This window comes from Doryrhamphus excisus, chromosome 11, assembly GCF_030265055.1.
Source record: "Doryrhamphus excisus isolate RoL2022-K1 chromosome 11, RoL_Dexc_1.0, whole genome shotgun sequence".
NCBI lineage: Eukaryota > Metazoa > Chordata > Actinopteri > Syngnathiformes > Syngnathidae > Doryrhamphus > Doryrhamphus excisus.
The window spans coordinates 879312-906736 of record NC_080476.1 but is presented as its reverse complement, the minus strand read 5'-3'; the positions used below and the strand labels follow the sequence as shown (position 1 = coordinate 906736).

The 27425-nt window shown below is 40.9% G+C and overlaps 2 protein-coding genes across 2 annotated transcripts; one reads left to right on the top strand and one right to left on the bottom strand.

Annotated features, from left to right (window-relative positions):
- Positions 1 to 696: 696 nt before the first annotated feature.
- On the bottom strand, positions 697 to 12506 carry parp16 (poly (ADP-ribose) polymerase family, member 16). Its single transcript, XM_058087896.1, has 7 exons — positions 11756 to 12506; positions 10183 to 10379; positions 7807 to 7944; positions 7517 to 7723; positions 3921 to 4092; positions 3702 to 3846; positions 697 to 2996 (listed from the first exon to the last, which is right to left on the bottom strand). The coding sequence occupies exons 2-7, from the start codon at positions 10369 to 10371 to the stop codon at positions 2861 to 2863; spliced, it is 987 nt and encodes a 328-aa protein (XP_057943879.1). The 5' UTR covers positions 10372 to 10379; positions 11756 to 12506; the 3' UTR covers positions 697 to 2860.
- Positions 12507 to 13298: 792 nt separating this feature from the next.
- Positions 13299 to 26712, top strand: scamp5a (secretory carrier membrane protein 5a). Its single transcript, XM_058087808.1, has 7 exons — positions 13299 to 13463; positions 14080 to 14147; positions 14211 to 14330; positions 16767 to 16923; positions 17001 to 17102; positions 21313 to 21430; positions 21497 to 26712. Exons 2-7 carry the CDS (start codon positions 14141 to 14143, stop codon positions 21683 to 21685), a joined length of 693 nt encoding a protein of 230 aa, XP_057943791.1. The 5' UTR covers positions 13299 to 13463; positions 14080 to 14140; the 3' UTR covers positions 21686 to 26712.
- The last annotated feature ends 713 nt before the right edge of the window (positions 26713 to 27425 follow it).

The window sequence follows — 27425 nt, the reverse complement described above, 5'->3', positions numbered from 1 at the left end:
TCAGGCTTCAGCAAGTTTGTGGGCTAGTCCAGCTCCATGGTGGCCCATGTTCATAAACAGTCCAGTGGGAAATGCCGTTGACAGATTAAAATGTATTTCTTTTGCCGGTAGGGAATCAGGAACTCCTACCACTTGTGCCGGATGGTAGCGTTAGGAATTGTAAAAAAAAAATGTGGCTTTGCTAGCAAGACGAGCAGCGCTTAGGGGAGGGCAGAGTGCTTATCTGCTTACAGACACGCCCATATAAGGAAGTCTGCTCCTATGTGATTTTACAAAGGGGCAGTTTTATGACGCCCTTTGAATCCCAATTCTATCCCTTGGTTTTACACGTTCACGACAAGTGTTGTCCCAATTGTCCTTAAACTGAGGGTAAGGGATAAGTGCTAAGGGCTAAACACCCCTGAAACCAAGAGGGAGGCGGAGCTACAGTGGCCCTACAGTGTGGACATGGAAAGGCACATAAAAAATATCTATTTTTGTATTTATTTTTATACGGCCACCCAAATAGTCGAGACAGATGGCCACCCCACAGAGCCTGGGTTCTGTCCCAGGTTTTTTTCCTTGCCTTCGTCACCAAGTGCTGGCTCAAATGGGCTTTCAGTTGCTTCTGTTTTTCATTGGTCTCACTGCCAATTGTTAGGATTTAGAACCCCCAGCAGAACAGAAACACAAATAATCTGTTCCAGAGTCAACCTGTCAGCATCGTAAAACAATTTATTGCGTGAATAAGCCATTTTAAGGTAACATCTTTACATTCTCAAATGTCAAGTGTAAATAGAAGCTAACCCGTGTACATTGTAATAAAAGCTAAGAATAATAAAAGGAAAAGGGGGGGTGCTCAATATTAAGACTTCATGCAGTCATTTGAGCATAAAACCGCCGTAAATATTAAAACAATAATAAGTATCATTTGTAACATTGATGACATATGCTTGGGAGGCGAGTTAGGGGCTGTAATGGGGGTGCCCCCATTCCCAGCCTCTTCCCGCTCTAGTAATCCCTCATTTAGGGCGGTTAATTGGGTCAAGACATGACTATGATAAGTGAATTTCCGTAAAGTAGCATTCCTTATTTATAAATTGACATAGTTAGAGCATAAAAAACCTCTTTAAGACACTCTAAATACGGGTTTTAACATTATTAGAGTCCTCTAGATATAAAATAACTCCCTATAATCACCTTTACACTCGTAATACCCAAGACAGCAAACCCTGGCTTATTGTAATTAATTGGTTCCAGACCCGATCGTGATAAGTGAATTTCAGCAAAGCATGATTCTTTCTGAATAAATGAAATATTTGCATAGTTTAAGCACAGCAAATACATTTTTTTGCATTACTAGAGCCCTATAGACATGGAATAAACCCCCCATAGTCACACAATATAGTAGACATAAAAATAGAAAATAAGACATTTTAGACATAAATAAGATGTAACTCATGACAGCCTACTTCCGGCGGTGGCTTTTGTCTCATCAACAGTCAACAATACATATTCTGAATACCTTACGTTTGTATTTTCATTCATTTAGCCATTTTTATTCTAGCAAATGCTTAATTTAGTGTTTAGAATACATACAATTTGCTTAAATGTGCTTTTTTTTAAAAACTAAATAACAGGCCATATTCAACCACAAAACTGCTATCACTGTATTTTTTGGGGGGGTAAAGAACTGCGGTGCTCGACCCATGACATAACAAATGACAACTGCATCGCAGACATTTTATAGCATCCCTGACGTGATTCATCAACTTGGCTTAAGTATGTTTTATGTTGTTTGTATTAATTATGTTCTACACTGGTCGGTTTTTTAAAGCCAATTTTGGTCAATTTGCAAAAATGACATTTGTAGTAATCGGCACCGATAATTATCAGCCTGACATCAGCATAAAAAAAGTTTTAAGGTAAGGTGGTGAAAAGTACCTCCAAATGACTGAGCCACTGCTTTTTCCTTTTCTGACCGGCTCCGCACCGCAGATCAGTTCCTTCATTCTGCTCCTTCGTCATTGACGTCTGCGTCAAGATAGCAAGATTTACAGCAAAAAAGTTACGTTTATCGACATCATTTTTCCGCGGGAGCTACAGATCAAATCTTATGCATCTTGTGTGTGAATTTAAGACAGTCGGGATCATGAAGGGTAGGGCGAAATAGCTCAAACAAGCTCATTTCTATTTTTGGTTTTTGGTCAAAATCAGGTCTTTTCGCTGAAACCGCCCTTTGTTTTATCGCTGATTTAGAAAAGGGCTACAAACAAACTATTTTTTCTTTCCATAGTTCCAACGTTTACGTAGTCCTAAAACTCAATATTTTGTGGGTCTTGAAAGTTGAAAGTTGAGCTAAATGTCCAAAAAGTCTGTCAGTATGGAGCTCTCCTCTCTGAAAATGGCTGGCAGTGAATGATTTCATACGGACGTACAGTATCGCCCAGCCCTACAATAAGCGGACTTGCGGACTTAAACCTTCAGATCGCCTTCAAAACACAGAATGGGAAGGGTAACATACTCTGTAGTTGATTATCCTTCAATTATTGTTTTAAATCAGCTTCTTAATGACCATAAAGGATCTTTATACTTCACTGTCGTCACAGCTGCCGCCCACTAAGTCTGGTGCTTGGCTGTTTCGCCAAACATTACAGTAGTACAGTAGTACTGTAGTACTGATACCTAGTACCAGTGTAGAATCGTACACATCATCACAACATGTTGGAATGCGTTTCTTGAATGCCTTGTATTTCTAAAAAAAAGGTTATAAAACGGCCTGATTTATGAATAGAATTATGAATCACTGATAAGATGTACCGTATATGCTGGGTTTGCAAAGGGAATTGAGTATAAAGGAAAAAGATTGAGCTTTGTCTTGTCAGCTGAATCGTCTGTTCCAAAAAGATATGAAGGTGTTGGAGTTGAAGGCGCCAATGAAAATGAGCAGCATAAGGTAGAGACTCATCATGATGGCAAAGTGGTGTCTCAGGAACCAGGAGGTGCTGTGGGAATGTCTGGGTGGGGGATAAAAATACAGCATCAGACCACAATCATCATGTCAATCCAATATCCACCGTCACTATACAGGTGGTCCCCAATATACGGTGCTCTGTGTTATGAGCGTGCACCCATATGTTAATCCATTTTCTGCTTATCCAGATTCGGGTCACGGGGGCAGAAGTCTCAGTAGGGAAGTCCAGACTTCCCGGTTCCCGGCCACCTCCAGTTCCACCAGGAGGACCCCAAAGCGTTCCAAGGGCAGCTGTGAGACGTAATGCCTCCAGCATGTCCTAGGTCTGCCCCAGGGGTTTCTCTTGGCTGGCCGTGCATGGAACACCTCACTAGGGAGGCATCCAGACCAGAAGGCCGAGATATCTCACCTGGCTCCTCTCGACTTGAAGGAGGAGCGGCTCTACTCTGAGCCCCTCCCGGATGACCGAGCTCCTCACTCTCTCTCATAGGGTGAGTCCAGCCACCCTACGGAGGAAACTCATTTCAGCCGCTCGTATCCGTGACCTCCTTTTTCGGTCATGACCTAAAGTTCCTGATCATCGGGGAGTGTGGGAACATAGATGGACCAGTAAATTGAGAGCTTTGCAGACGGTGAGTCGATCCACATCTCCATAGTTTGACTCCGTTAAATGAAAAGGTTTGTTCATGTTCTAATGTTAATGTCTCATTCTATCATGTAGGGGTTGTTTGTGTCCTGTAGCTCTTACCTGGACAGGTGTCTCCTCTGGGAGTAAACCAACAGGTACTTGACACGTAAGAGCTGATTGTTTGTGACCACAAAGTATTTCTGTGGCACCTCACCTCCCTCGCTATTTTTGGCCCGTGAACGCCGGCGGTCAATGATTTTAGAGTCTGGAAGGAGACGTGAGCAGAAGATGTTGAAACCTACAGCTGCGTGTAGATGCCCGCAAAGCAGCGCTACGCACCTTTTTTCTTCACCTGACACTTGACATCTGGGTGGTCGATGACTTCACACAAGGCAACGCAGCTGAGAAGCGGACCCAGGAGGCTTTCCTGCCAACCGCTGCTGTGGGGACTGTAAAGGACGGCCATGCTGAGGTCACTGGTGAGGTAGGTCCCCTCTCCAAACACTGAGTTCTGGGCGTGGCATGAAAAGAACAAAAGGTCAACAAGTCAGCAGACTTTATCAACCTTACACCTCAAATGCCAGCACTATTTCATGTCTTTAAAGATCAATTTCCAAGCTATGCGAGCCCCTTATGGCTGTGTTAAATCACATAATTAGAATTATGGGACGGACTGGTTGTTGGGATCAGCCATTCCAGTTGAATATATCATATAGCAGACCAACACGGTGAGAGATGAGAAGTCAAATGAAGTTTTGACAGAAAGTGTGCAATAATTATTTCAACAGAAGTAGGCAGGTGCCTAAATTTGGCCACCTTTGTTGTTTCATTGATTTGAATACCTTTAACACTAATTATTGGAACACAGAATTTGCTTGCTGAGCTCACTGACCCTTGACCTACATACACAAGTGAAGCCAATCATGAGAAAGGGTATTTAAGGTAGCCAATTGGAAGTTATTCTCCTCTTTGCATCGTCTCCGAATATGATGGTAGACTTAAAAGATCAAAGATTGTTCAACGTCATGGTTTAGGGGAAGGATACAAAAGCTAGGTCAAAAGCAAGATTTCAGCTGTCAAGTTCCACTTGTGAGGAACATAGTGAGGAAATGGAAGACCACAGGCACAGTCCTAGTTAAGGCCCGGAGTGGCAGGCCAAGAAAATCTCAGATAAGCAGAGGCCAAGGAGGATGAGAAGAGTCAAAGCCAACCCAGAGAGCAGCTCCAAAGACCTCCAACCTGATCTCGGTGCAGATCACTCAACTATTCAGCCAGCTTCATTTTGGAATAAGGTGCTGTAGACTGATGAAACTAAAATGGAGTCGTTTGGACATAACATGGAGCGGTATACATGGCGGATGAAGAACACATCATTCCAAGTTTTTTTTTACCGTTTATTACTGTTTTAGTATTTGTATTCAAGTCAAATTATTATAACTAATAATATAATTAAATAAGAATACAAATCATATTAATTAACTAGGAATAAATTGACCAATTTTTTTTTTCATAAATCTCCCAATGAACCTGCAAGGATAAAACATAACAACCATTACCTCATCGATGGCTGAACCAAAAACTACTAACTACTCTCAATTATGTTAATTGAGAACATGAACGTGCATCCAATTCTACACAAGTTCCCAGTTGAGGTGAAAGGTGGGATGTTTACAAAATACGGATGTGACTAAGTTCATCCTCCTCCTCTGCCACAGCAACTTGTGAGGGGCGGGCAAACTGCTCTGTCTCCACCCCCTACTGCTGAACACCAGTTACTCATTGGCTGATCCGGGCATGCACTGCGGTCTCACGAAAAAAAAAACGTTTTAATTGTTCCTGAATACAAACATTTAAAGTGTATTTGTTAGAAATAATTATTTGTAAAAAAAAAAAAAAAAAAAAAGTATTCATGCCGTTCCGAGTACCGTAGTTGGGTTTGGCTCCACCCCTATAGCATACACTAGCTCAGGGGTCTCAAATTCAATTCACCTGGGGGCCACCGGAGCTAGGTTCTGGGTGAAGCCGGGCCGCATCAGGTTTAAAAAAAAAAAAACGTATTTATTAAAAACTGGAAAAAAATCAATAAAAAAACTATCTTCAATGCTTTTGCTTCTGCTATACCCTACACTTTTTCACTACTTTGGTTCCGCTTTTCCACACCAAAATATCTGATAAAACATTCCACTGTTCTCAAATATCTTCATTTTTATTTTTCTATACACAAAATAAGATCAAAAAAAATAAACAAATTAAGAATAAAGACAATAAATCAATCAATCTGTAATAAATAAATAAAATAATAATAAAACAGCAAATAAGAAAAACGTAAGAAACCACATACAGTTGGTAGAGAAATGATTTTTTTTCAGATTGAAATGTACAGTATTAACAGTTATTTAACCTTTAACATGAACATGAATGAAACGTAATAATTGTACCCAATTAGCAAGTTAGCATGGTACTCAGTTCCATCTGGGAGCAGCGTGGTAACTTTAACAACATGTTTGATGAGATGCTTTATCTTGACGTGGATTTTCCCTTTTATTCCAAATCATTTCCTGCATTTATTTGTACCCAGCGTCATAAGCCTTTAGCTTCATTGCTAATCCAAAGCAAAACAGGGCGGGGTAACAGTATGGGCGGGGCAAAATCATGTTCATTGTGTCCGGTGTGCACACAGCTTTAAGCTGTCATTTCAACATTAAACTTTGGGGGCCTCAAACTAGCGCGAGTTTGAGACCCCTGCACTAGCTTCTTAGAGCACAGCACACCAAAACATACCCCTTTCCCCAAGTTGTCTTTTTTTAATTTGTCAGAAATATTTGACAGGCGGTACTAATTACCATGTCACAAACAGCACTTCCTGAACGATATAAACAGAGTGAAAGAAGACCTGTTGAAGGACATCAAAAAGCTTAAATCTTACATGTTGAATTTAGGTTGTTTGTCAATGTATTGTATTTAAAACCTCTCGACATTCTGATTATAATGTTAAAATCTGGAGTAATTATAGTTTTTTTTGCATTTGACACAATGTGGTCGCATTATTTGCCATATAAATAATGAAAAAATGGGCTCATGACGTCTGTGCCAAGCTCATGTGACTGAAGTTCACTTAGTATATGATACTTGAGTACCATCTAGTGGTTCGAATGTTCATTACACCTCCCATAAGAACGATTAAAGTGGACCTGTTATTCTTTTTTCAACTTTTCTGACCTGTAAATATTGGAAATCTACTAAAAGGATCATGTTAGAATGTTGTATTCTCATGTTAAAGTCATGCCAAAGTTTCAGATAACGAGGTTTGAGCACTTGGAAGTGAGCCCTGAAAGAAGTTTGGGATGGCTCTGAACACTCGAGTTTCAGAGAGTTTTTTCTAACACAGTTTTGCGACGTCAGAGCGATCTGGACGTACTTATATGGGTGGACATATGCGTGGAATAAAATAAATAGACCATTTGGGTCGGAATCAGGAAATCCGTGGAAACACTGCACATAGAGGTGCAGAATCTGGAAGATCTAGAAAGCTTTCTGCGCGGGTTATCGCGTGTGGCTGCTCTAAAGGAGTCCCCAATACTATACAAAGGGACAAAAATGAGCATTAATAGTCCCCTTTAATGGAAAATGGTATAAAAAATGTTGGCAAAATGATGAAATATCTGTGATAATTTGTCACACAATTATTGCACAGCAAAATTTGTTATCATGACAGGTTATCGTATTATATATATATAGGAATTGAGTTTTGGTCCCAGCCTTACAGTGTTGTGAAAAACCACAATTATGCTTCCTAATAGCAATGGGAGACAAAAAGCTGCACCTTTTGTATCGTTAATAATTTCAAGCACCTAGACCGGTCAGCATGAAAAGATGAATTATGCTTAGTCGTAGACGTGTTAAGAGCTTCAGGTGAAGCCCAGGACCTGACTGACCTTGTTGAGGTGACAGTGCAGCCCGTTGTGAATGATGGAGTGAAAGTTCTCCAGGCGACTTCCATGGAAAGCGTAGAAGACATCTCTGCCCGCTCTGGTCCGTTCAAACCTCGCATTCAACTGGTCGCAGTACTCCAACTCAAACAGGAAGTCTGGCACTGGTGCAGAAACGCCGTCGTTTTCTGTCAGGGCACAAAGTTTGGCATACTGGTGGAGACAGGAGAAATAGAGATGATTGGATGGGCGGTTGAAAATAATGCGGTATGAGCATATTAGCGTTAATGTTGTACTTCATCCTTTTGTAGCGTCTTGACAGCAAAGCTCTTAGAAGAGAGAATCCAGTGTGTGAGGGCTACATGGTGCTGTCCCTCTCCTGGTCGCAGTCTAACCAACGCTCTCACACCAGGGAAAGAATTCACATCGGCCAGCTAGAAACAAAAATCATTGTCATGCCTTTACATCATCAACATGTCCAGCTACTGACCCTATTTTGAAACTTATCACCACTATTTTTTCCCTCATACTTTGAACCCATCTATCATGTGGCTAAAAACAACATTTCCCGTGATGGTCATGTTCTAATCACCTGACATCGCCTATAATTCAGAACTACTACTAATCATTAAAATATGGAATAACGGAGATACACATTCCGGATTAGCTACATGAAAATGCGGATGCCAGATGACAACAGGAAAGGTCTGATGGTGGATGCAGGTCCTATTACACCTGACATAAAAGTAACGCCGCATTTCAGAAAAAGAACATCATAGCAACAGTAACATGTGGTGGTAGTATGGGGCATGAAGTCTGTTGTCTCACAAAAAATCTTAAGGAGAAAACCTGGCCAACTGTCAGGCTGAAAACAACATTCTGCAGCCCTGAATGGCTGAAGAAAAACTAAATGAAGACTTTGGAGTGGCCTTGTCAAAGTCCTAACCTGAATCCTATTTAATTGCTGTGCCATGACCATAAAAATGCGCTTCATGCTGGAAATGCCTCCAATGTGGCTGAATGACAACAATTCTGCAAAGACGAGTGGGCCAAAATTCCTCCACAACGCTAAAAATCTGTAATGACACATTCCCACTATCGACGTTGTGGGAAGATTGTCTCCACTTAGTAAATGTGGTGCCCGCACGTCTGGCTCCTGAGCTCCACGGAAATACAGCTGGAATGGTGCAGATTCTGGAAGATCTAGAAAGCTTTCTGCGCAGGTTATTGTGTACCGCTGCTCTATAAGGGTCCACATTTCAATACAAAGGACTGAGGATTGAGAATTGTATTTAATGCTTTAAATATAAAGCTTTGAATATATTTATTTTGTAATTATTTTTTTTTTTAAGTATTTGAAGTGTTTCACTTTTTTGGAATTCTGCTCATCATCTGCTTATAATCCTTATGTGAAACATAAAACATATTTATTTCCCTTTTCTGTGCAAGAGAAAACAAGGTAGTACGAGCTAGCTAACAATGCACATATTGGGACCTACCTATTTTGACGCTGAAGCCCTACCAAAAAAAAAAACACCAAGAGTGTTTCATTTACATAACTGACCTGTATATTAACTAAGCTACATTGCTACATGGTTACATTGTTATTGTAGCAGCTAACACAAAAAGCTATGTTTATCTGGCAGAGTAACACGACGCATTGCTAGTCGCTTGTCTCAGCGTCACTCACAGATGGAAGAGTGGATACTTAGCGCTCAATTTCGCTACCAACAGTCAACAAGATACTTGTTTGCTGTCAGCATTTTTTACCTGCGTGTGGCGCACACATCTTGTGCTGGAAGACATCTCAATGAGAGCGGACATTTTAAGTGTCATCGCTGTAGCTATGCTGCTGCTGTTGTCGGAAGTAGCGTTAGCCATACGGCCGTTGTGAAATCAATGTGTCTAGAATTAAAATTTAACATGAATGCATGACCACAGGATTATTATAAATGTGTTCATTTTTTTTAGAGGACTTCATAGTCAAAATAGGTAGGTTCCCATTACATGCAATGATAGCTAACTCATACTAACATTGTTTACTCTCATCAGAACGTATAGAAAAAAGAGAGAAATATGTGGATTGTGGATGATGGGCAAAAGTCCAAAAAACTGCAGTTTTCCTTTAAGTACAGAGCGTTGTATATGTATTTTGTAGACTTGTAGATTTTGTTTTTGTTTTTTAAGGTAAACTTAATGCTTTGTCTTAAAATCCATAGTTTTGTATTTATTGGTTGTTGGTGGAGAAGTTTCAGCTTTTTGTTATTGTACCTTTTGCTCAATTTTTTTTGTCTATTTTGTTTCTTTAGCGGTGCAATGACAAATGAGCCATGAGCGGACGCCGGACTACACTTTGAGCAACACAACAGCGATGGTGGTGGGGGCTTGAGTGACTGGTCAATGTGTTACAGTAGTCGACCCGAATGAGCCATGTCGCTGCAGCTTGAATGTTATTTTTGGAGGTGCACATCTATGGAGTTATATTTGTGTCTTAATGTTGAGGTAGCATGGGCACATTTTGAGTCAATGCTGCAAGGCTAAGTTTTTTTTAGCCTTTTTACAAAATGAAAATGGTCAGTAGATAGTTAACATCTATTGCTTGACAGGCTGTGTATGAAGGGTGTACTTCCAGGGGGTTTTAAATGTACGGCATCAAATGATGTGTCGCTTACCAGTGCATCAAAGTCTTTCGCGTCCTCGTGGATGTACTGAGGAGGGAAGGGTCGAAGCAAAGAGTCCCTCCTGTAGTATTGTGCGGCAGCAACAAACAGGCTGCAACGAAGATCTGCTGCCACTGGATCTCTATGCAGACAGGAGCACACTAACTCTCTGACCACCTCAGGTGGAAGCGGCGGCTGCATTCCCAGCACTACAAATACATGTACACGGCGCAAGAGATGCAATTAGTTTAGGTGTGAACGGAATAACAAAGTAAGAAACACTCCTTCTTTTAGTGCGTGTTAAGCACGACTATGTTCATCCAAGAGTTACATGTATTCAAGCTGTCCATTTACTTTAAGCACGATATCAAAAACAACCATATTGTTGATATTAATATAGACTGGTTTTGCGCTGTATCTCAATAATACCCGCATGCAGGAAGGAGCGTTGCGTTCCTCATGAAAGGAAAAGCAATCTTGCTAATATATGGTCCCCGTTGCAACACCTCGTCCAACTAGGGTTGGGCTGGAGCCTATCCCAGCTGGTTTTGGGCAAGAGGCGGAGTACACCACTGGACTGGTCGCCATCCAATCACAGAGGAACAAACGTCTACAGCAATGAGAATCTGACAAAATGCAACACCAATATCGCAAGGAACGCACAAAATGTGAAATAGGACGACGGAAGGAATGCAAAGCCATCAAAGAATGGGACAAATACTGATGATGACATCATCTTTACTGCACAATACAAGACAACCCCACTATTGATACATTTACTCTGATGCATTATTTACCCCCATTTAATGTCATCTTATTTAATTTATTTGAACAGGAACACAAAACGTATTGCCATTGTTTTACTTTGATTGCATTTTTATCTCATTACTCATTTTTATCCTTATTGTAACAGTTTTATTTCTAATTTTCCTTAACGCTGCACAAACTACATTGTGCCATTACTTTGAATACCTTTGTCAACAACTTCCTTTTCACACAGGAAGTGAATAACAAATGAACGATATCTAAAGAAATGTACGCAAACGAAACACAGTGTCAACATATAAAAGATATGGTGTGAAGATGGTTAAATCAGCTCTGCTTCTTCCTACTCCTTTTCAGACAATGTTGAATTATGCTAATGTAGGAGCATGATGTTCCTTAAATAACTTGTTAACTTCAAGGTGTCCAGTTCACTGTATTCAGTCACTGAAAGGAAGCTGTATTATTAACGCTAATATTAAGCAAATTGGCTACGTTTACTCTGTAGCTGCCGCTACTGTTACTACTGCGACGAACATACAACGCAATTTCGGCGCATTATGCTTGGGTTTGCTCACAGTTTCTACCGATGCGGTCGGTGCCATGTTTCCATTCCATAAATGTAATAGGTTACCTTATAATTCCGAAGCTAATGCTAACTACCACAACAAGTGACGGGCTGCGGAAATAAAAGCTGCACAAACGACTCTCTACGAGCTACCATTGAGAACACGCCACTGGAATACAGTCATGTAATACCTCGAGAAAACACAATAAAACACTTGTTTTCGTTGACACCCAAAAGTTCTGCGGTCTGCCTTACCTTAAGTTGGCTCAACTCATAGCATAACAGCGAAAAGCTAACGTCAGCCAACCCCACTGCTGCCTTCAATGCCTGTCTGGAAAAAACAGTCTTCTTTCTCTTTCGGCTTTTCCCTTCAGGGGTCGCCACAGTAAATGAAGTAAATTCAATTAAACCCTGTCTGGAAAAAAAGAGCATTACATTTTAAGTTAGAAACGTTTGGATCGATACAATTCGTATGGTTGGTACGGTATGTAGTTATAAAAACAGGTGTATTGTGAATGTACTTGTGATAACACGTCAATAAAATTTACATTCATACGACGAATGTTTTGCAATCGTACCCAACAAATGGGCAGCGAATGCAACCCGAATGTACAGTAACACCAGTGAATCGCTAACTGTCCAGATTCTGAACGTGTAAACAGCTCTTTGCCCATTCGTATCGCCGAATAATTGGAAAAAAGCATTCATTTCATCTATTAGATTTTGGTGCGTGATACAAACAGCCTCTACTACAGCCAGAGTACAAACCATAAGAATCAGCGTCAACTTTAGGCTTTACGTGTGTTAATCATTACACGTCCTTGGAAGCGATAATAGGTGAATATGATAATATGTTGGTTTATTTGCTGCTTAGGAATAACACAGAACATCGACTCGATGGCTACTTCTGTCAGTGAACTGGTTAATTTAGGTAATGCCACTATTATAACGTATTAAAAAACAAGCTAGCTCGCCGGCGAGCACCTCCACCACAGACCTGTGCAGATCGATACAAAACGTCTATACTTCCGATACCAGGTCTTCTTGCTCTAAAATCTGTTCTCAACTTAAAATCTAGATACTTTTGATACTTTACTCATTTGCGAGCACAATGGAAAGTAACTACACTTTTGACATTCTGTCTAGATGATAGATAGAATGTCTAACCCTGATAGAATGGTGGTGGGAACTACTTTTTCTTCCGCCTGGTTTAAGCGCAGCGACCCGCTGCCTCGCAGTCATTGAATTGGTGACCGACCGGAAACAGAGCCCTGTGTGAATGGTGAATAATGTTTTAATTGTTATTGTTGCTCCAATTATTAATTTATTTCATTTAAAAAAATGTGTTAAAAATACACATATTTGATATGATTGTGTCCTGTTTCCCAGTTGTTGTATCTTAGCTGGTCTGTATCATAAATCACCTCGATACTTCAGGGATTAAAAATGAATAAATAAATCACTCTGATGTTTCGTATTCATTGTATCATTTGAAACGAAGTATCGGTATCGCCGATACCGACCTAACTTGACTCAGTATCGGCTAGGAAACGAAATCAGCGGTATCGCACATCACGAAACAGACAGCTTGAACATTGCCGTGACGTCACCGACCAGCACCCAATCAGATTGCATTGCACTATCATCACTAAAAGCAACCGCTGCTTCTTTGTGATTGGTTGATTCCGTCCAGCAGCAAATCCAGTGTTTGTGTTGGAAAGTCCTGCCCAGGCGGGTAAAAGCCATCATGAGATATGTGGGTAACACCCCCCAGCCCCCCCCCCCCCCCCCCACACACACACATCACGTGATCATCTCTTCCTCCCAGACCCATCATTCGCACACCAACGGTGCATTTTTCTCCGGCAGATTGGTCCGTTCCAAGCATGCATTTAGATGAAGATTAATTTATAAAATGCTTTTTAAACGATCTACTGGAAACTAGGAAGTCACTAAACGCAAGGTAAGGGTCTTTGATCTCGTATTTTCATTCATCCCGGACTCCGGAGCGGCGGAAGAAGAAGCGCCGATACACCCGTGACATGACGCACAGGCTGAAGGACGCGCTTCTCCATCGCCCGGCGGCCCGCTGCATCGCCGCCACCTTAGACGACAGAAACACTCCATTAGAATGGAGAATTCAGCATCGCTACGCGCAACAATGACCGTGACAGGCGCTTCGGCCCTACATAGATGGCTTCAGTCGCAAAGCAGAACGATGCCCTTCACCATGCTGTGCGCCAACATGTCCTCTACGAACCGTCACATGACGAAAATCGTGGTTATTGCTAGCATTTTAACAAACACGGCGGGGTAAAACAATATGTAAACATACGGTATTGTGCATTATATCGATCCTGTTGGCGCGGATCACCGTTGCTCCGGTTTCAATGCGCAAGGCCACACTGCTCCCATCTGTCTCGGTTGCAAAGCTTCAATGTGAGCCAAGCATGCATTCATCTTGGAATCTAACAAGTCATTAAGCTTTACTATCATGGATGCATACTGGGGTGGGGGAGTGTGTCCTGGATTGTCCCAGGATTGGCATTCAATCTGCAATGTTCTCTCTTGTTTTGCAGTTTTCACGCCAGTTGATATTGGAGGAATATAAAATATTGGAGGAAAATACATTTTCTCATCATGGCAGGTAAGATGGAGTACTGATAGTACCACAGCAGGATCACTTCATACGTCTGTGTTTGTATCCTAGAAAACAACTTCCCTCCGCTGCCTCGATTCATCCCCCTCAAGCCGTGCTTTTACCAGGATTTCAACGAGATCCCTGACCAGCGTCGCACCATGTGCAAGCGGCTCTACTACTTATGGATCTGTAAGCGTCACCTCGCCGTTTGTGTTGTCGTGTCTGAAGCGTGCACGCTTTTTGTTTTGCCCAAAACATTGTCCGGAATACACCAGAGTGACAGCTCTCACCGTGGAACTGAGCGGCAGGAAATGTTGGAGACATGTTGCTGAGCCACTCGTCCACTAGCGTGGACATTCCCAAGTCAACATAGTCAAGCCTGCAAATTTGCATTAAAACTTGCCCCCCCCCCCCAGGATGTCTTATTTTCATGTTTCAGGTCATGTTTCAGGTCATCAAACACATTGAAATATTAGTTCATGACAACACCACTGAACACAAAATGCAGTTTTTAAAGAAATATTTGTATTATTAAGGGAGAGAAAAATCTCAAGTGATTGCCCCCCCCCCACCCTCACTAAAACATAACTGAGATTAATTAAGAGATTAATTAATTATTGAGATTCATTAATTAACTTAACTAAGATTAATTAAGACTTATCAGTGTGGAAAGGTTCATAAAGCCATTACTTCAGCTTTGGGACTCCAGCAAACCACAGCGAGAGCCATTATCCACAAATGGTGAAAATGTAGAAGAGTGGTGAACCTTCCCCGGAGTGGCCGGCCAACCAAAATGACCCCAAGAGCACCGTGTGACTCATGCAAGAGGTCACAAAAGACCCCGCAACAACATCCAAAGAAGTGCAGGCCTCACTTGCCTCAGTTAAGGTCAGTGTTCATTCATGACTCCACCGTAAGAAAGACACAAAAACGGCCTGCATGGCAGAGATCCAAGACCAAACCCTCTGCTGTACAAGAAGAACATTAAAACATCTTGGTGATCGCCAAGAAGTAGCGGTTGTGGGGTCTTTTGCGACCTCTAGGATGAGTCATCGTCATTTTGGTTGGCCGGCCACTCCGGGGAAGGTTCACCACTCTTCTACATTTTCACCATTTGTGGATAATGGCTCTCGCTGTGGTTTGCTGTAGTCCCAAAGCTGAAGTAATGGCTTTATGAACCTTTCCACACTGATAAGTCTTAATTAATCTCAGTAAAGTTAATTAATGAATCTCAATAATTAATTAATCTCTTAATTAATCTCAGTTATGTTTTAGTGAGGGTGGGGGGGGCAATCACTTGAGATTTTTCTCTCCCTTAATAATACAAATATTTCTTTAAAAACTGCATTTTGTGTTCAGTGGTATTGTCATGAACTAATATTTAAATGTGTTTGATGACCTGAAACATGACCTGAAACATGAAAATAAGACATCCTGGGGGGGGACTCATCCTAGAGGTCGCAAAAGACCCCACAACCGTTACTTCTTGGCGATCATCAAGATGTTTTAATGTTCTTCTTGTACAGCAGAGGGTTTGGTCTTGGATCTCTGCCATGCAGGCCGTTTTTGTGTCTTTCTTACGGTGGAGCCATGAATGAACACTGACCTTAACTGAGGCAAGTGAGGCCTGCACTTCTTTGGATGTTGTTGCGGGGTCTTTTGTGACCTCTTGCATGAGTCACACGGTGCTCTTGGGGTCATGTTGGTTGGCCGGCCACTCCTGGGAAGCTTCACCAATGTTCCACGTCCCCACCATTTGTGGGTAATGGCTCTCACTGTGGTTTGCTGGAGTCCCAAAACTTTCTAACCTTTTCTCAATTAATCTCAGTTCATTTATATTCTAATGGGGGTAATCCCTTTACATTTTTCTCTCCCTTAACGATAAAAACTGCATTTTGTGTTCAGTCGTGTTGTCATTAACTAATATTGAAATTGATATGATGATCTGAAACAAAAAAAAAAAAAAATCAGGAAGGGGGTCAATACTTTTTCACACCCGTGTGTACGTATATGCAGTCAGCTAAACGGTAAAGTACACCCTTAAGTACGTAAGTACCCTTAAGTCACCTCAAATGCCCACCTCACTCACGGTGCAACCAAAAATAACGAGTTTCCCAGCATGTCTTGCGGCTCATATACCTACATACATTGCGTGTTGCACGTGTTATTCCAGGTGAGTGAGGGGGGGCATTTGGTTTGTGTTGGTTAAGCATATCAAAATAGACATTTTTACGGGGGTCCGGGTGACTTTTTTGCAATTTGGAGGTGGTCCCAGGGAATAGCCCCCCCTGTGAAAAGCAGGGATCTGTTGTAGTTTTTCCTCAGGTTGGGTGATACTGCTAATTTTGGTAAGAATCTGATGTGGTGCCGGTTGGTTCCCAATACAAACTTTGTTAGAAATGGAATATTTTTGTAGTTTGAGCGTAGAAAATCATCTGTTTACTACGTTTGAAATATGATTTTTAGACACAAAAATGTACACTCCTATTAGCCGACATAGGCAAGTAGACGGGATATGACTTCTGGTCTACATGGACTGTAGTCTGTTTCCAATATGAGAAGGTTTCACATGCAGTAGATGTTTTGTTGTTGTTATGATATTTATGATATCATTTGATACCACAGTGAATAGCGCCACTCTGGCTGTCAACCTGATTGGCTGCCTGGCATGGATGTGTGGTGGAGGCGGAGCCACCAACTTTGGCATGGCCTTCCTCTGGCTCATCCTCTTCACGCCTTGCTCGTACGTGTGCTGGTTCAGGCCCATCTACAAGGCCTTCAAGTAAGCGGCAACGAAAACCTCCTATTTCTTTTCCGAACCTTCTCTTTTCTGACCGTTGAACCGTTCCCTCGCCTCAGGACCGACAGCTCCTTCAACTTCATGGCGTTCTTCTTTGTCTTCATGGCCCAGGTTGTGATCAGTATTATCCAGACAGTCGGCATTCCGGGATGGGGAGTATGGTAAGCACTTCCGCTTCCGATCATCATGTTCGCTTTTGATTGACACGACGAGAAGGCGTTGATTCGGTCATGGTCCCATGTTATACTATTTTTCAAAAATTTGAAATAAGTCTCAGACGTCCCATGACGGAATATTAGGGCCACACCGGGGGGAAAAATCTGAGATTATGAGAATAAAGGTCGTATATATTTATGGGGGAAAAGGGTGGATTATTATCATCACAGGAGTCGCCCCCCTTGTTATGATACATTTACAACTTTTTGTAAATTTAAGATATTATTCTTCAAATCTCCAATATTCCATAGCAACAGGCATTTCCCGAGTCAACTATGGAAAGGGGGGACTAAGCCTTTGGGCATGTGGAGAGGGCGAGGGAAGGAAGGCAGGAAGGAAGTGAGAAAGTCCATTAGCCAAGCTAACAAGCTAATCTACATTAGCCAAGCTGACAAGCTAATCTACATTAGCCAAGCTAACAAGCTAATCTACATGAGCCAAGCTAACAAGCTAATCTACATTAGCCAAGCTAACAAGCTAATCTACATTAGCCAAGCTAACAAGCTAATCTACATTAGCCAAGCTAACAAGCTAATCTACATTAGCCAAGATAACAAGCTAATCTACATTAGCCAAGCTAACAAGCTAATCTACATTAGCCAAGCTAACAAGCTAATCTACATGAGCCAAGCTAACAAGCTAATCTACATTAGCCAAGATAACAAGCTAATCTACATTAGCCAAGCTAACAAGCTAATCTACATTAGCCAAGATAACAAGCTAATCTACATGAGCCAAGCTAACAAGCTAATCTACATTAGCCAAGCTAACAAGCTAATCTACATTAGCCAAGCTAACAAGCTAATCTACATTAGCCAAGATAACAAGCTAATCTACATTAGCCAAGCTAACAAGCTAATCTACATTAGCCAAGCTAACAAGCTAATCTACATGAGCCAAGCTAACAAGCTAATCTACATTAGCCAAGCTAACAAGCTAATCTACATTAGCCAAGCTAACAAGCTAATCTACATTAGCCAAGATAACAAGCTAATCTACATTAGCCAAGCTAACAAGCTAATCTACATTAGCCAAGATACCAAGCTAATCTACATTAGCCAAGCTAACAAGCTAATCTACGTAATCTACAGTCTTCAACTGCTTTGCTGGTTTGCTGCCACGTTATATCAATAAAAGCTTCTTCCTTCCAGTTTCTCTCTGACACCATAACATAACGGGATATTAACACTTTTTTATCCTAAGTGTATAACTTTATTTTCATAATCTTACACATTTTTCTTGTAAATGTACAACTTCATTCTCACATTTTACTTGTAACTTTGTGACTTTATTCTCCTACTATTACAACTTGTTTTCCCGTAAATTTTATTATTATTATTATTCTCACTCTTTATTTTCTATTTTTTTTTCTTGTAAATGTACGACTTTATTCTCACTTTTTACTCGTAAATTCAATTTGACCACTTTTTCTCTTCAATTTATGACTTTATTTTCACTTTTGTGGTGTAAATATATGTACAACTCTATGCTCACTTTTAGGTCTCGTTTTCATACTCCTCACAAATGTGCGTTTTTATTCTTCAATCAATCGATCGATCGAACTTTATGGCCCAGGCCATGATGCCGCAACTCAGGGGCCCACCACACCGCGGCGTTGCAGTGGGGCACCAGCCACCCCAGTCGGTAAGCCCCACGAGAAGAGACACCCCAGCCCCCAGCGCAGAGAGCCCCCACTGAGGAAACCCTGGATTATATGGGATAAAAAATATAAAAACATATCAAATATAGAAAGCATATATAGAAATAATGACATAAAAAGCAAAATATATAAGAATATTATTAAAAACTAAAATAAGCGTGTGTAAAGATATAAAAACATTTGGTTTAAGATCAAAAGAAAAGGTATAGGGTATAAAATAACCATTAGATAAAAGTTCAAAGATTCATAAAAAAAAAAAAAGAGCCTATTGCCAAATTAAATAGGCGGGTCTGGGGCCTATTTGTAAAAATCTCAACGTTGTCTTGTGATATTACGACTTTTTTCTCACTTTTTTCTCGTAAATGTATGAGTTTATTCTCCATTTTTAATTGCAACTTTATGATTTTATTCTCGTACTGTTACGACTTTTTTCTCATTACAACATTATTTTCACTTTCTTCTCATAATACTATGACTTTATTTTCATAAATTTATGACTTTATCTTCACTTTTTTCTTGTAAATGCAGGACTTTATTCTCACTTTTTAATTGTAGATTTGAAACTTTATTCTCGTATTATGACATTTTTGTCATTGACGTCTGTATTTTCAAAATATTATGACTTTCTATTAAATTTATAACTTCATTTTCACTTTTGTCTTTTAAATATCGAACATTTTTTCTCACATTTTACATGTAAAATTCTGACCCTATTCTCGTAGTAGTACGTGTTTCTCAGAAATTGATGTTTTTGTTTTTGTAGTATTATGACTTTTTCTTGTAATTTACTTATTTCTCGTGAAAATGTACAACTTTATTTTCACTTTTTACTCATAACTTTATTGTGTAAACATTATTATCTCATACGTTATTCTCAATTTTTTCTCATAAATTTACGATATTCTCACTTTTTTCTCGTAAAGGTACAACCTTCTCCTGATTTTACAACTTTTTTCTCGTAAATTTATGACTTCACTTTTTACTTGGAAATATACGACTTTATTCTTGTACTATTACAATCTTTTTCTCTTAAATGACATCTTTATTCTTATAATAATACGACTTTTTTTCTTGTGAATTTACATCTCATAATAACGTAATTTGACAACTTTTCACTTTTATCTAACTCTATTCTCACTTTTTACCGACTCTCGTACTTTCTCGTACTAATAAACTTGCTCAGACATTTACGTCTTTGTTTTTGTAATATTATGACTTTTTCTTGTAAATGTACTTTTTCGTAAATGTACAACTTTATTTTCACTTTTTACTTCATGACTTTATTCTCATACTGCTCCAACTTTTTTTTCATACATTATTCTCGATTTTTTTCACGTAATACTACGACTTTTTTCACATAAATGTTTGACCTTCTCGTAATTTTCCAACTTTTTTCTTGTAAATTTATGACTTCATTTTCACTTTTTTCTTTTAAATATACGACTTTCTTCTCACTTTTGACTCATAAATTTATGACCTAATTCTCATATTATTACAACTTTATTCTCATAAATATGAATTTATTCGTACTTTTTTCTTTAATAATAATATATTATTAATAATAATATTATGATCTCATTTTTTTAAATGTATGACTTTATCTTCACTTTTTACACGTATATTTCTGACTTTATTTTTTATTTATAAATTTTTTCCAACTCACAATTTCCTGGTTGTGCCATACGTTGGCATGACATTGCAACTTTTTTCTCGTTATTCCTGTAATATTATGACCTATTCTCACAATATTAAGACTTTTTTTCAAATAAATTTATGATTTTATTTTTGACTTTTTTTTGTCAGAAATCTCCGACTTCATTCTCATGATCTCCGATTTTTTTTCCCCCCCAACGTGGCCCCAACACTTCTCTGTGGACAGATCTAATGACCGTGACAAAACTAGCTCAGAGTTGATCATAACCAAAATCACTTGCAGGAAGTTCTTACCTCTCAGCTACTCCATGGTACTCCCAAAGAATTCTATTCCATTTTCCTGACTGTATATTGGAAGTGTGTCGGCTAAAATGGAGCCTCGATGCACGAGTTGAGGAAAAGGTGCTTTTAAAACGCCGTCCTGGAGACGCTGGTTAGCAACGTTCAACTTCACCCCCTTAAAGTGCCGATGTCCACACCATGCGGTGGGGGCTCAGAGTGGGGGGTTGGCTTCTCCTTCACATGGAGAGGAGTCAGTTTAGGTGGCTCGGGTATCTAGTCCGGATCTGGTGAGGTGTTCCGGGCATGCCCAGCCGGGAAAAAGGCCCCGGGGCACACCTACTAGGACACGCTGGAGGGATTATGTCTCACAGCTGGCCTGGGAACGCCTTGGTGTCCTCCCGGTGGAGCTGGAGGAGGTGGCCGGGGACCGGGAAGTCTGGGGTTCCCTACTGAGACTGCTGCCCCCGCGACCCGGACCCGGATTAGCGGAGGAAAATGGATGGATGGATGGAAGTGCGGATGTCTCTACAAACTAACGTTACTCCTGTTGTGTCTCTCAGCGGTTGGCTGGCAACCATAACGTTCTTCAGCACCAACATCGGCTCGGCTGTGGTCATGTTGATCCCCACCGTCATGTTTACCGCCGTGGCGGTGCTGTCCTTCATCGCCTTGTCCAAGGTTACTCACACGTTTATCATAGCGCCGCGTTTATTTGGGGTTTAAACGCGCGGGCGTCTCTTTCAGGTGCATAACTTCTACCGTGGCAGCGGGGGCAGTTTGGGGAAGGCCCAGGAGGAGTGGGCCACCGGGGCGTGGAAGAACCCCCACGTGCAGCAGGCGGCTCAGCAAGCCGCTATGGGCGCCGCTCAGGGAGCCATGCAGCAGAACCAGTACTCAGCAGCCCCCACCTACAACTACGACGATCCGATGTAGGACAGGAGAGAAACGGGAGAAAGATCCAAAAAGGGATTCATAAAAAACACAATTCATAATTAGGTGCCCTTCGTTAGCTACGAGAACTACGAGAAGTGTTAGGTGCAAATGTACTGTACATCTGTCAATCACATCACGTCAATTTGTCATTTTACCAAGTTGCTTTCCAAGATTGTATCATTCCCAACCTCCGGGATCGACATTGGCAACCACTAAAACAACACCGAGTCTGACATTCCCAGCAAGAACGCCAACTTTACTGCGCACATATTTTTTACGCAAAACAGGAAATGACAGTTTTCATCTTCATCTTTTGAGAAGCCATAGAATTGGAATTCATACGCTTCGGAGAAACCGCTTTGGAACCTTTCCTCACGTTAAGCTAATACAGCTAGCAAGCTTTTCTTCATGCTGGAAAGGAAAAGTACACATTTTTCCAATTTTGCCAATCTTCCACAATCCTTATGTTTCTCTTTTATGTGTTCTAAAAGGTAGCTCGCCACCGCACGTAACGACACGCCTCATTGGCTAGGAACGCTAACGTAACGTGCATGTTAGCTACATTGTTATTATTGTTATTAACGTTGAAGCGGTTAGCATGTTGGCCACACAGATCTGGAAGACCTGGGCCAGGCCTCGTTACACCAATTAAACCACTTGGCGCAATTGCAAAGACACTCTGCGGCTAGCTACTAGCCGGCTAGCTACTAGCTAACGGCTACGCAACGTCACAATGTCACAAAGCCTCAGACCACTACCAAAAAGGTAACGTTGCATATTGTTACATAACTGCATTACCGTGTTTTCGAATTTGGAAAAGTAAACACAGTGAAATACACGCAAGAAGGAAGTTCCGCTAATGCTTGAAATGAGCAAAATACCCAAGATATTTTTCATGTACCCTTTTATGACGTGCTCACAACCGAGATATAAAACCTTCCCATTATGCGCAGAAATGAGCTCGCTCTTTTTTTTATCTGTTTTTATATCTTTATAACACACAAAAGAGAAAGACAGAAGGATGGTGGATGATTGGAGTTTTCCTTTAAGGCTCGGCCACAACTGTAATTGGAGTATTACAATACTACGTATATTTACTACTAAGTACAAGACAGTATTCTTTTGATGGTAGGACCAGATCCTTAGCAAATTATGATAAAGTTGTCACGTTGTAAATATTGATGAATATATGATCGCGGCTATTGAATATTACAGGCAACAACTTTGGAGACCAACTTTATTCGTTATTTTATGTGAGACGTGAACTTGACTCCGATATTTTTTCGATGTATGTTTTCGACACCGTCTCTGAGCGCGCACAATTTTGCACTGTTTTGTTGATATTTGCCGACCAAACGACTCAGTCAGGATTTTTTTTTCCCCGAAAAAAATCAGAAAAAAAAACTGTCGATGTTGGTCGTCGGTGTTCACGCTGTTTAAAAGCGAAATATCCCCACGCTTAAAAACGTTTTTGTGACGTGATTCATATTAGCGTACGCTGGCTCACGACGCTAACTGCAGTAGGCTAGTAGCGCTTTGCACCCCCGAGCGGACACGCAAACATACGCAAACATGTGATTTTATCCAGGGTGTCATAATTATCAACCTGTTTTTTTTATTGTTTACTTCATCGATTTTTCCATTATTGTGACAGAACTAGGAAATCCACACTCCCGTTTTAAGCGGTTTTTTTTCGTACTTTTTTTAAAATCTTCTCCAATACTGCCAACAAGCAACGCCGGCGTGACGTGTGGATAAATCCTGGCTTCCGAAATAAAGACACAGTCGGGTGTTTTCAACCAAGATTTACATTCAAACGCAAACATCAAACGTATAACATGAAGTTGAGAAGCTAGTGTTAGCTTAGCGGCACAAACAGGAATTATCACATGACAACGACCAAGTGCCGATTTGCTGTCAAACTGGTCAACGTTCCAAAACGACACAATGTACGCAAATTGTTGATGCGATGCTCCGCTTTGCTTCCAATTGTCACCGGATCAACTTTCAGAGTGATCTTCCCGCTATAGTTGATCTTTGATGCCCACACCGCATGTGTGACAAGCACAGACGGCGTTTTAGTGTCAGGGTCATTTTTACTTTTTACTCATGAACCCGTGTCAGCTCCATATTTACACCCTTTAACTCAGGGGTGGGCAAACTACGGCCCGGGGGCCACATCCGGCCCGCCCAGTGTTTCAATATGGCCCGCCTGTTTTTTCCAAATATTTCATTTAAACTCAACATAACATAACCTGGCATCGTGGCTTGGCCCAATTTTTTGATGGTTGAGGTAGCTGCTTTATCAATTTCGTTATTTGATGTGGTCTGTTGTTTACAAAATGCTCCTGTAAAAAAGGGACACAAGCACATAATAATAATAATAATAATAATGTCAATAATGATAATAATACTACTATTATATTAATATTGTTGTTAATAATATTAATATAATAATGGTAGTAATATTACAAAATACTCCTGGAAAAAGGAGCACAAGCACAATAATAGTAATACAAATAATGATAATAATACTACTATTATATTAATATTGTTGTTAATAATATTAATATAATAATGGTATTAATATTATTATTATAACAAAATAATAATATAATAACATTACTATAACTAATAATAATTCTAATAAAAATAACAATAATAATAATAATAATACATTGAGAAACACACGTTACATCAAATAAATGATTTCAAAGTGCACATATAGCAGATTGCATGACACTTTTACATGTAAAATATGTGTAAAAATATAGGTGTAAAAATGGACTGTTACGTGTAAAATACGACATAATCCCCCCCGTCAATTTTGTTAAATTAATGCGGCCCGCGAGTCAAAAAGTTTGCCCACCCCTGCTTTAACTCACGTCGCACCCCGACAGGAGCCCATTTACCCAAACGCCTACCCCACTCACGGTGCAACCAAAAATACGGATGTGACAACTCACCATTTTGGCCACACCGACAGGAAGTTACCCAGCATGTATTGCAGGTTAAATGACTACAGTAATCCGTAGTTAATCACGATTAATTGATGCCAGACCGATAATTTACACTTATTACCCAGTCTAGTAGATACATAATAAGAGTAAATAATGGATTTCAGACACATGTTAGCATTGTGCTAATGTGTGTTGCTGTAAATGCTTGGGGAGCTGAGAGAGAGGTGGACAGGAAGTGACGTGGCGTGGGTTCAGGCCGCAGCAGTAAGCCCGTGTTATTTATTGCGCTTTGTTGTGAGATCATTCGGAGCTGCAATAAAGAGCTGTTGTTTTCCGGTGATCAAGTCTGAAGTCTGGTGCTTGTGTGTCTCAGCGTCACATTACTGACACACAGCGACCGCAGATTGTGTGTTTGGCATTTCTTGTTGTAGCGTGGGTCAGGAGGGGGCATTCGATTTGATGACTTCCTGTTGGTTGGCGTTTTTCACAATGACTTAATAATAATGAATAATAATAATAATAATGACTTTCCAATGCCATTTTCCTGCTCTGACATGTCAAGGCGTGCAGGTCCAATGAATAAGCATTCCAAACCGGTGTCGTGAACCTGGAAGTAAACTGGAAATGCAAGTGAGTGATGTTGTCGGTGTTTCTTTTCATGGAAAGACTTCCTACTTTCTAATGCTCTGGATTCCATTGTAACTCTGTGGATGTTGGTGTTATCCCACGAGATGTAGGTGTAATATGATATCATATTTATATCAAGAAAATCAATGAGGTGAAAGTGAGCGTCGTCGTGCGTGTCGTCGTGTTCTGTGGAGGTCGCGCATCCAAAAGTCTTCAGCTTCCAATTCCGCACACCATGCTAGCGGTGACACAGTATTAGACTTGGAGGAAGTGTAGAAAAAGTGCTTGTTATTTCCGAAAATGTGTCGTTGTGTCTGATTGTGACGCCGTGGTATTCCATATGCAGATTTTTAACCCTTTTAGTTGCTTTCTTTTCCATCCGTTTGTGTGTTTTTCATCATGTTTGGATGAGCACGTTTGAATCATTTTGTAACTTTTGCCTCTTCTTTGTTTTTTTTTTTATTCCAATTTCATGAAGTGGTTTTCATTGAATAATACGGAGCCCCCGAGGGGACATGGGGGAAACAATTGAGGTGTAAAGAGAGAAAAGGATACATTTTGTGGGATTGTGCAAACATTTTTGGGATAAACTTTGTCAAGTTTTGCAAGCTCTTTTTTTTTTTACCCATTAATTTGTTTTTGTCCGTGTCCCCTCGGGGGCCACGTTGCATAACGATACAGGTGCTCGGTGCAAAACCAAACTGTCAGTGAAATCAGTAGAGCCAAAATCTGCCAACCTGTACAATTAGCGGGGATGCACATATTGCAGCAACAACAAGCTGGCCTGAAAGTGAAAGTGAAATCAGCTCACATTTAATAGTGCACTGCATCGCTGGCGTGCACTGCATCGCTGGCGTGCACTGCATCGCTGGCGTGCACTGCATCGCTGGCGTGCACTGCATCGCTGGCGTGCTGCATTTCCTAGCGCTGTATCAAAGCCATTTCTTCTAATGTCATTTCCATAATGTTTAATATGTATGATCGTGTGGTTAAAGGGGACCTATTGTGCTCATTTTCGGCCCTTTGTATTGAGTTATGGACTCCTATAGAGCAGCTACACACAATAACCCGCACAGAAAGCTTTCTAGAGCCTCCAGAATCTGCACCTATTCCAGCTGTATTTTCTTGGATGTCCCAGTGTGAACTATCACAGCAGAGCAGGGAGGAACACAGGCCTACAGCTTGTACCCAGGCATGCCCATATAAGGAAATCTGTGACATCACAGTGAAGCGGCGTTAGAAAACCAAGCGTTCAGTGCCAAAGTGGAAAAGCATAATAGGGCCCCTTTAAAGTAGAGCTAAAAATGACTTGGAATGAGGAAATCATTCATCAAGGAATTTGAGGAATTTGTCTCCATGACGGACGTACACTGTTTTTATGTCAATTACTTTTGTATGATTTGGTCCTGCCATAATAGATATTAAACCGTTATTGTTGCATTTTCCTGACTTTTTCTTTTAGTTGCAATATTTGTCTGACATGCAGATTTCACATATGTTCTTCATTAAATTGTGCCTTCTTAAAAAGATTCCGGCAACAGTGGATTAATCCAAGGCATCGGAACGTCAACACAAGAGGGACATAAACAGTAAATCCCTCGTTTATCACGGTTCATCGGTTCCAGACCTGACCGCGGTCTGGCCAAGTCAGCCAAGTCAGCATTCTCGGACTATGCTAACCCCCGGGTCTCGTGCTGCTCAACCTGACTGGGATCCGGCCCTGAATTGAGTCGGAAGCTGGAAGGGATACAGGTACTAAGGAAAACCGCCTTTTCCGTGGTTACAGCCCATTCATTCATTCATTCATTCATTTTCTACCGCTTTTTCCTCGCGGGGGGTGCTGGAGCCTATCCCAGCTGTCTTCGGGCGAGAGGCGGGGTACACCCTGGACTGGTGGCCAGCCAATCACAGGGCACATATAGACAAACAACCATTCACACTCACATTCATACCTATGGACAATTTGGAGTGGCTAATTAACCTAGCATGTTTTTGGAATGTGGGAGGAAACCGGAGTACCCGGAGAAAACCCACGCATGCACGGGGAGAACATGCAAACTCCACACAGAGATGGCCGAGGGCGGGGACCGAACCCTGGTCTCCTAGCTGTGAGGTCTGCGCACTAACCACCAGACCGCCGTGCCGCCGGTTAC

What these genes read in the sequence shown, in the direction of transcription:
- scamp5a (XM_058087808.1), top strand. An exon ending in GCTCTACTACTTATGGATCT is followed by an intron (nt 14,331 to 16,766) that starts GTAAGCGTCACC and finishes TTGATACCACAG; the next exon opens with TGAATAGCGCCACTCTGGCT. An exon ending in CCCATCTACAAGGCCTTCAA is followed by an intron (nt 16,924 to 17,000) that starts GTAAGCGGCAAC and finishes CCCTCGCCTCAG; the next exon opens with GACCGACAGCTCCTTCAACT.
- parp16 (XM_058087896.1), bottom strand. Translation starts at nt 10,371, where the DNA reads ATGCAGCCGCCGCTTCCACCTGAGGTGGTCAGAGAGTTAGTGTGCTCC. An exon ending in AGACGCTACAAAAGGATGAA is followed by an intron (nt 7,724 to 7,806) that starts GTACAACATTAA and finishes TGTCTCCACCAG; the next exon opens with TATGCCAAACTTTGTGCCCT. An exon ending in CAGAGGAGACACCTGTCCAG is followed by an intron (nt 2,997 to 3,701) that starts GTAAGAGCTACA and finishes TCCCCCACCCAG; the next exon opens with ACATTCCCACAGCACCTCCT.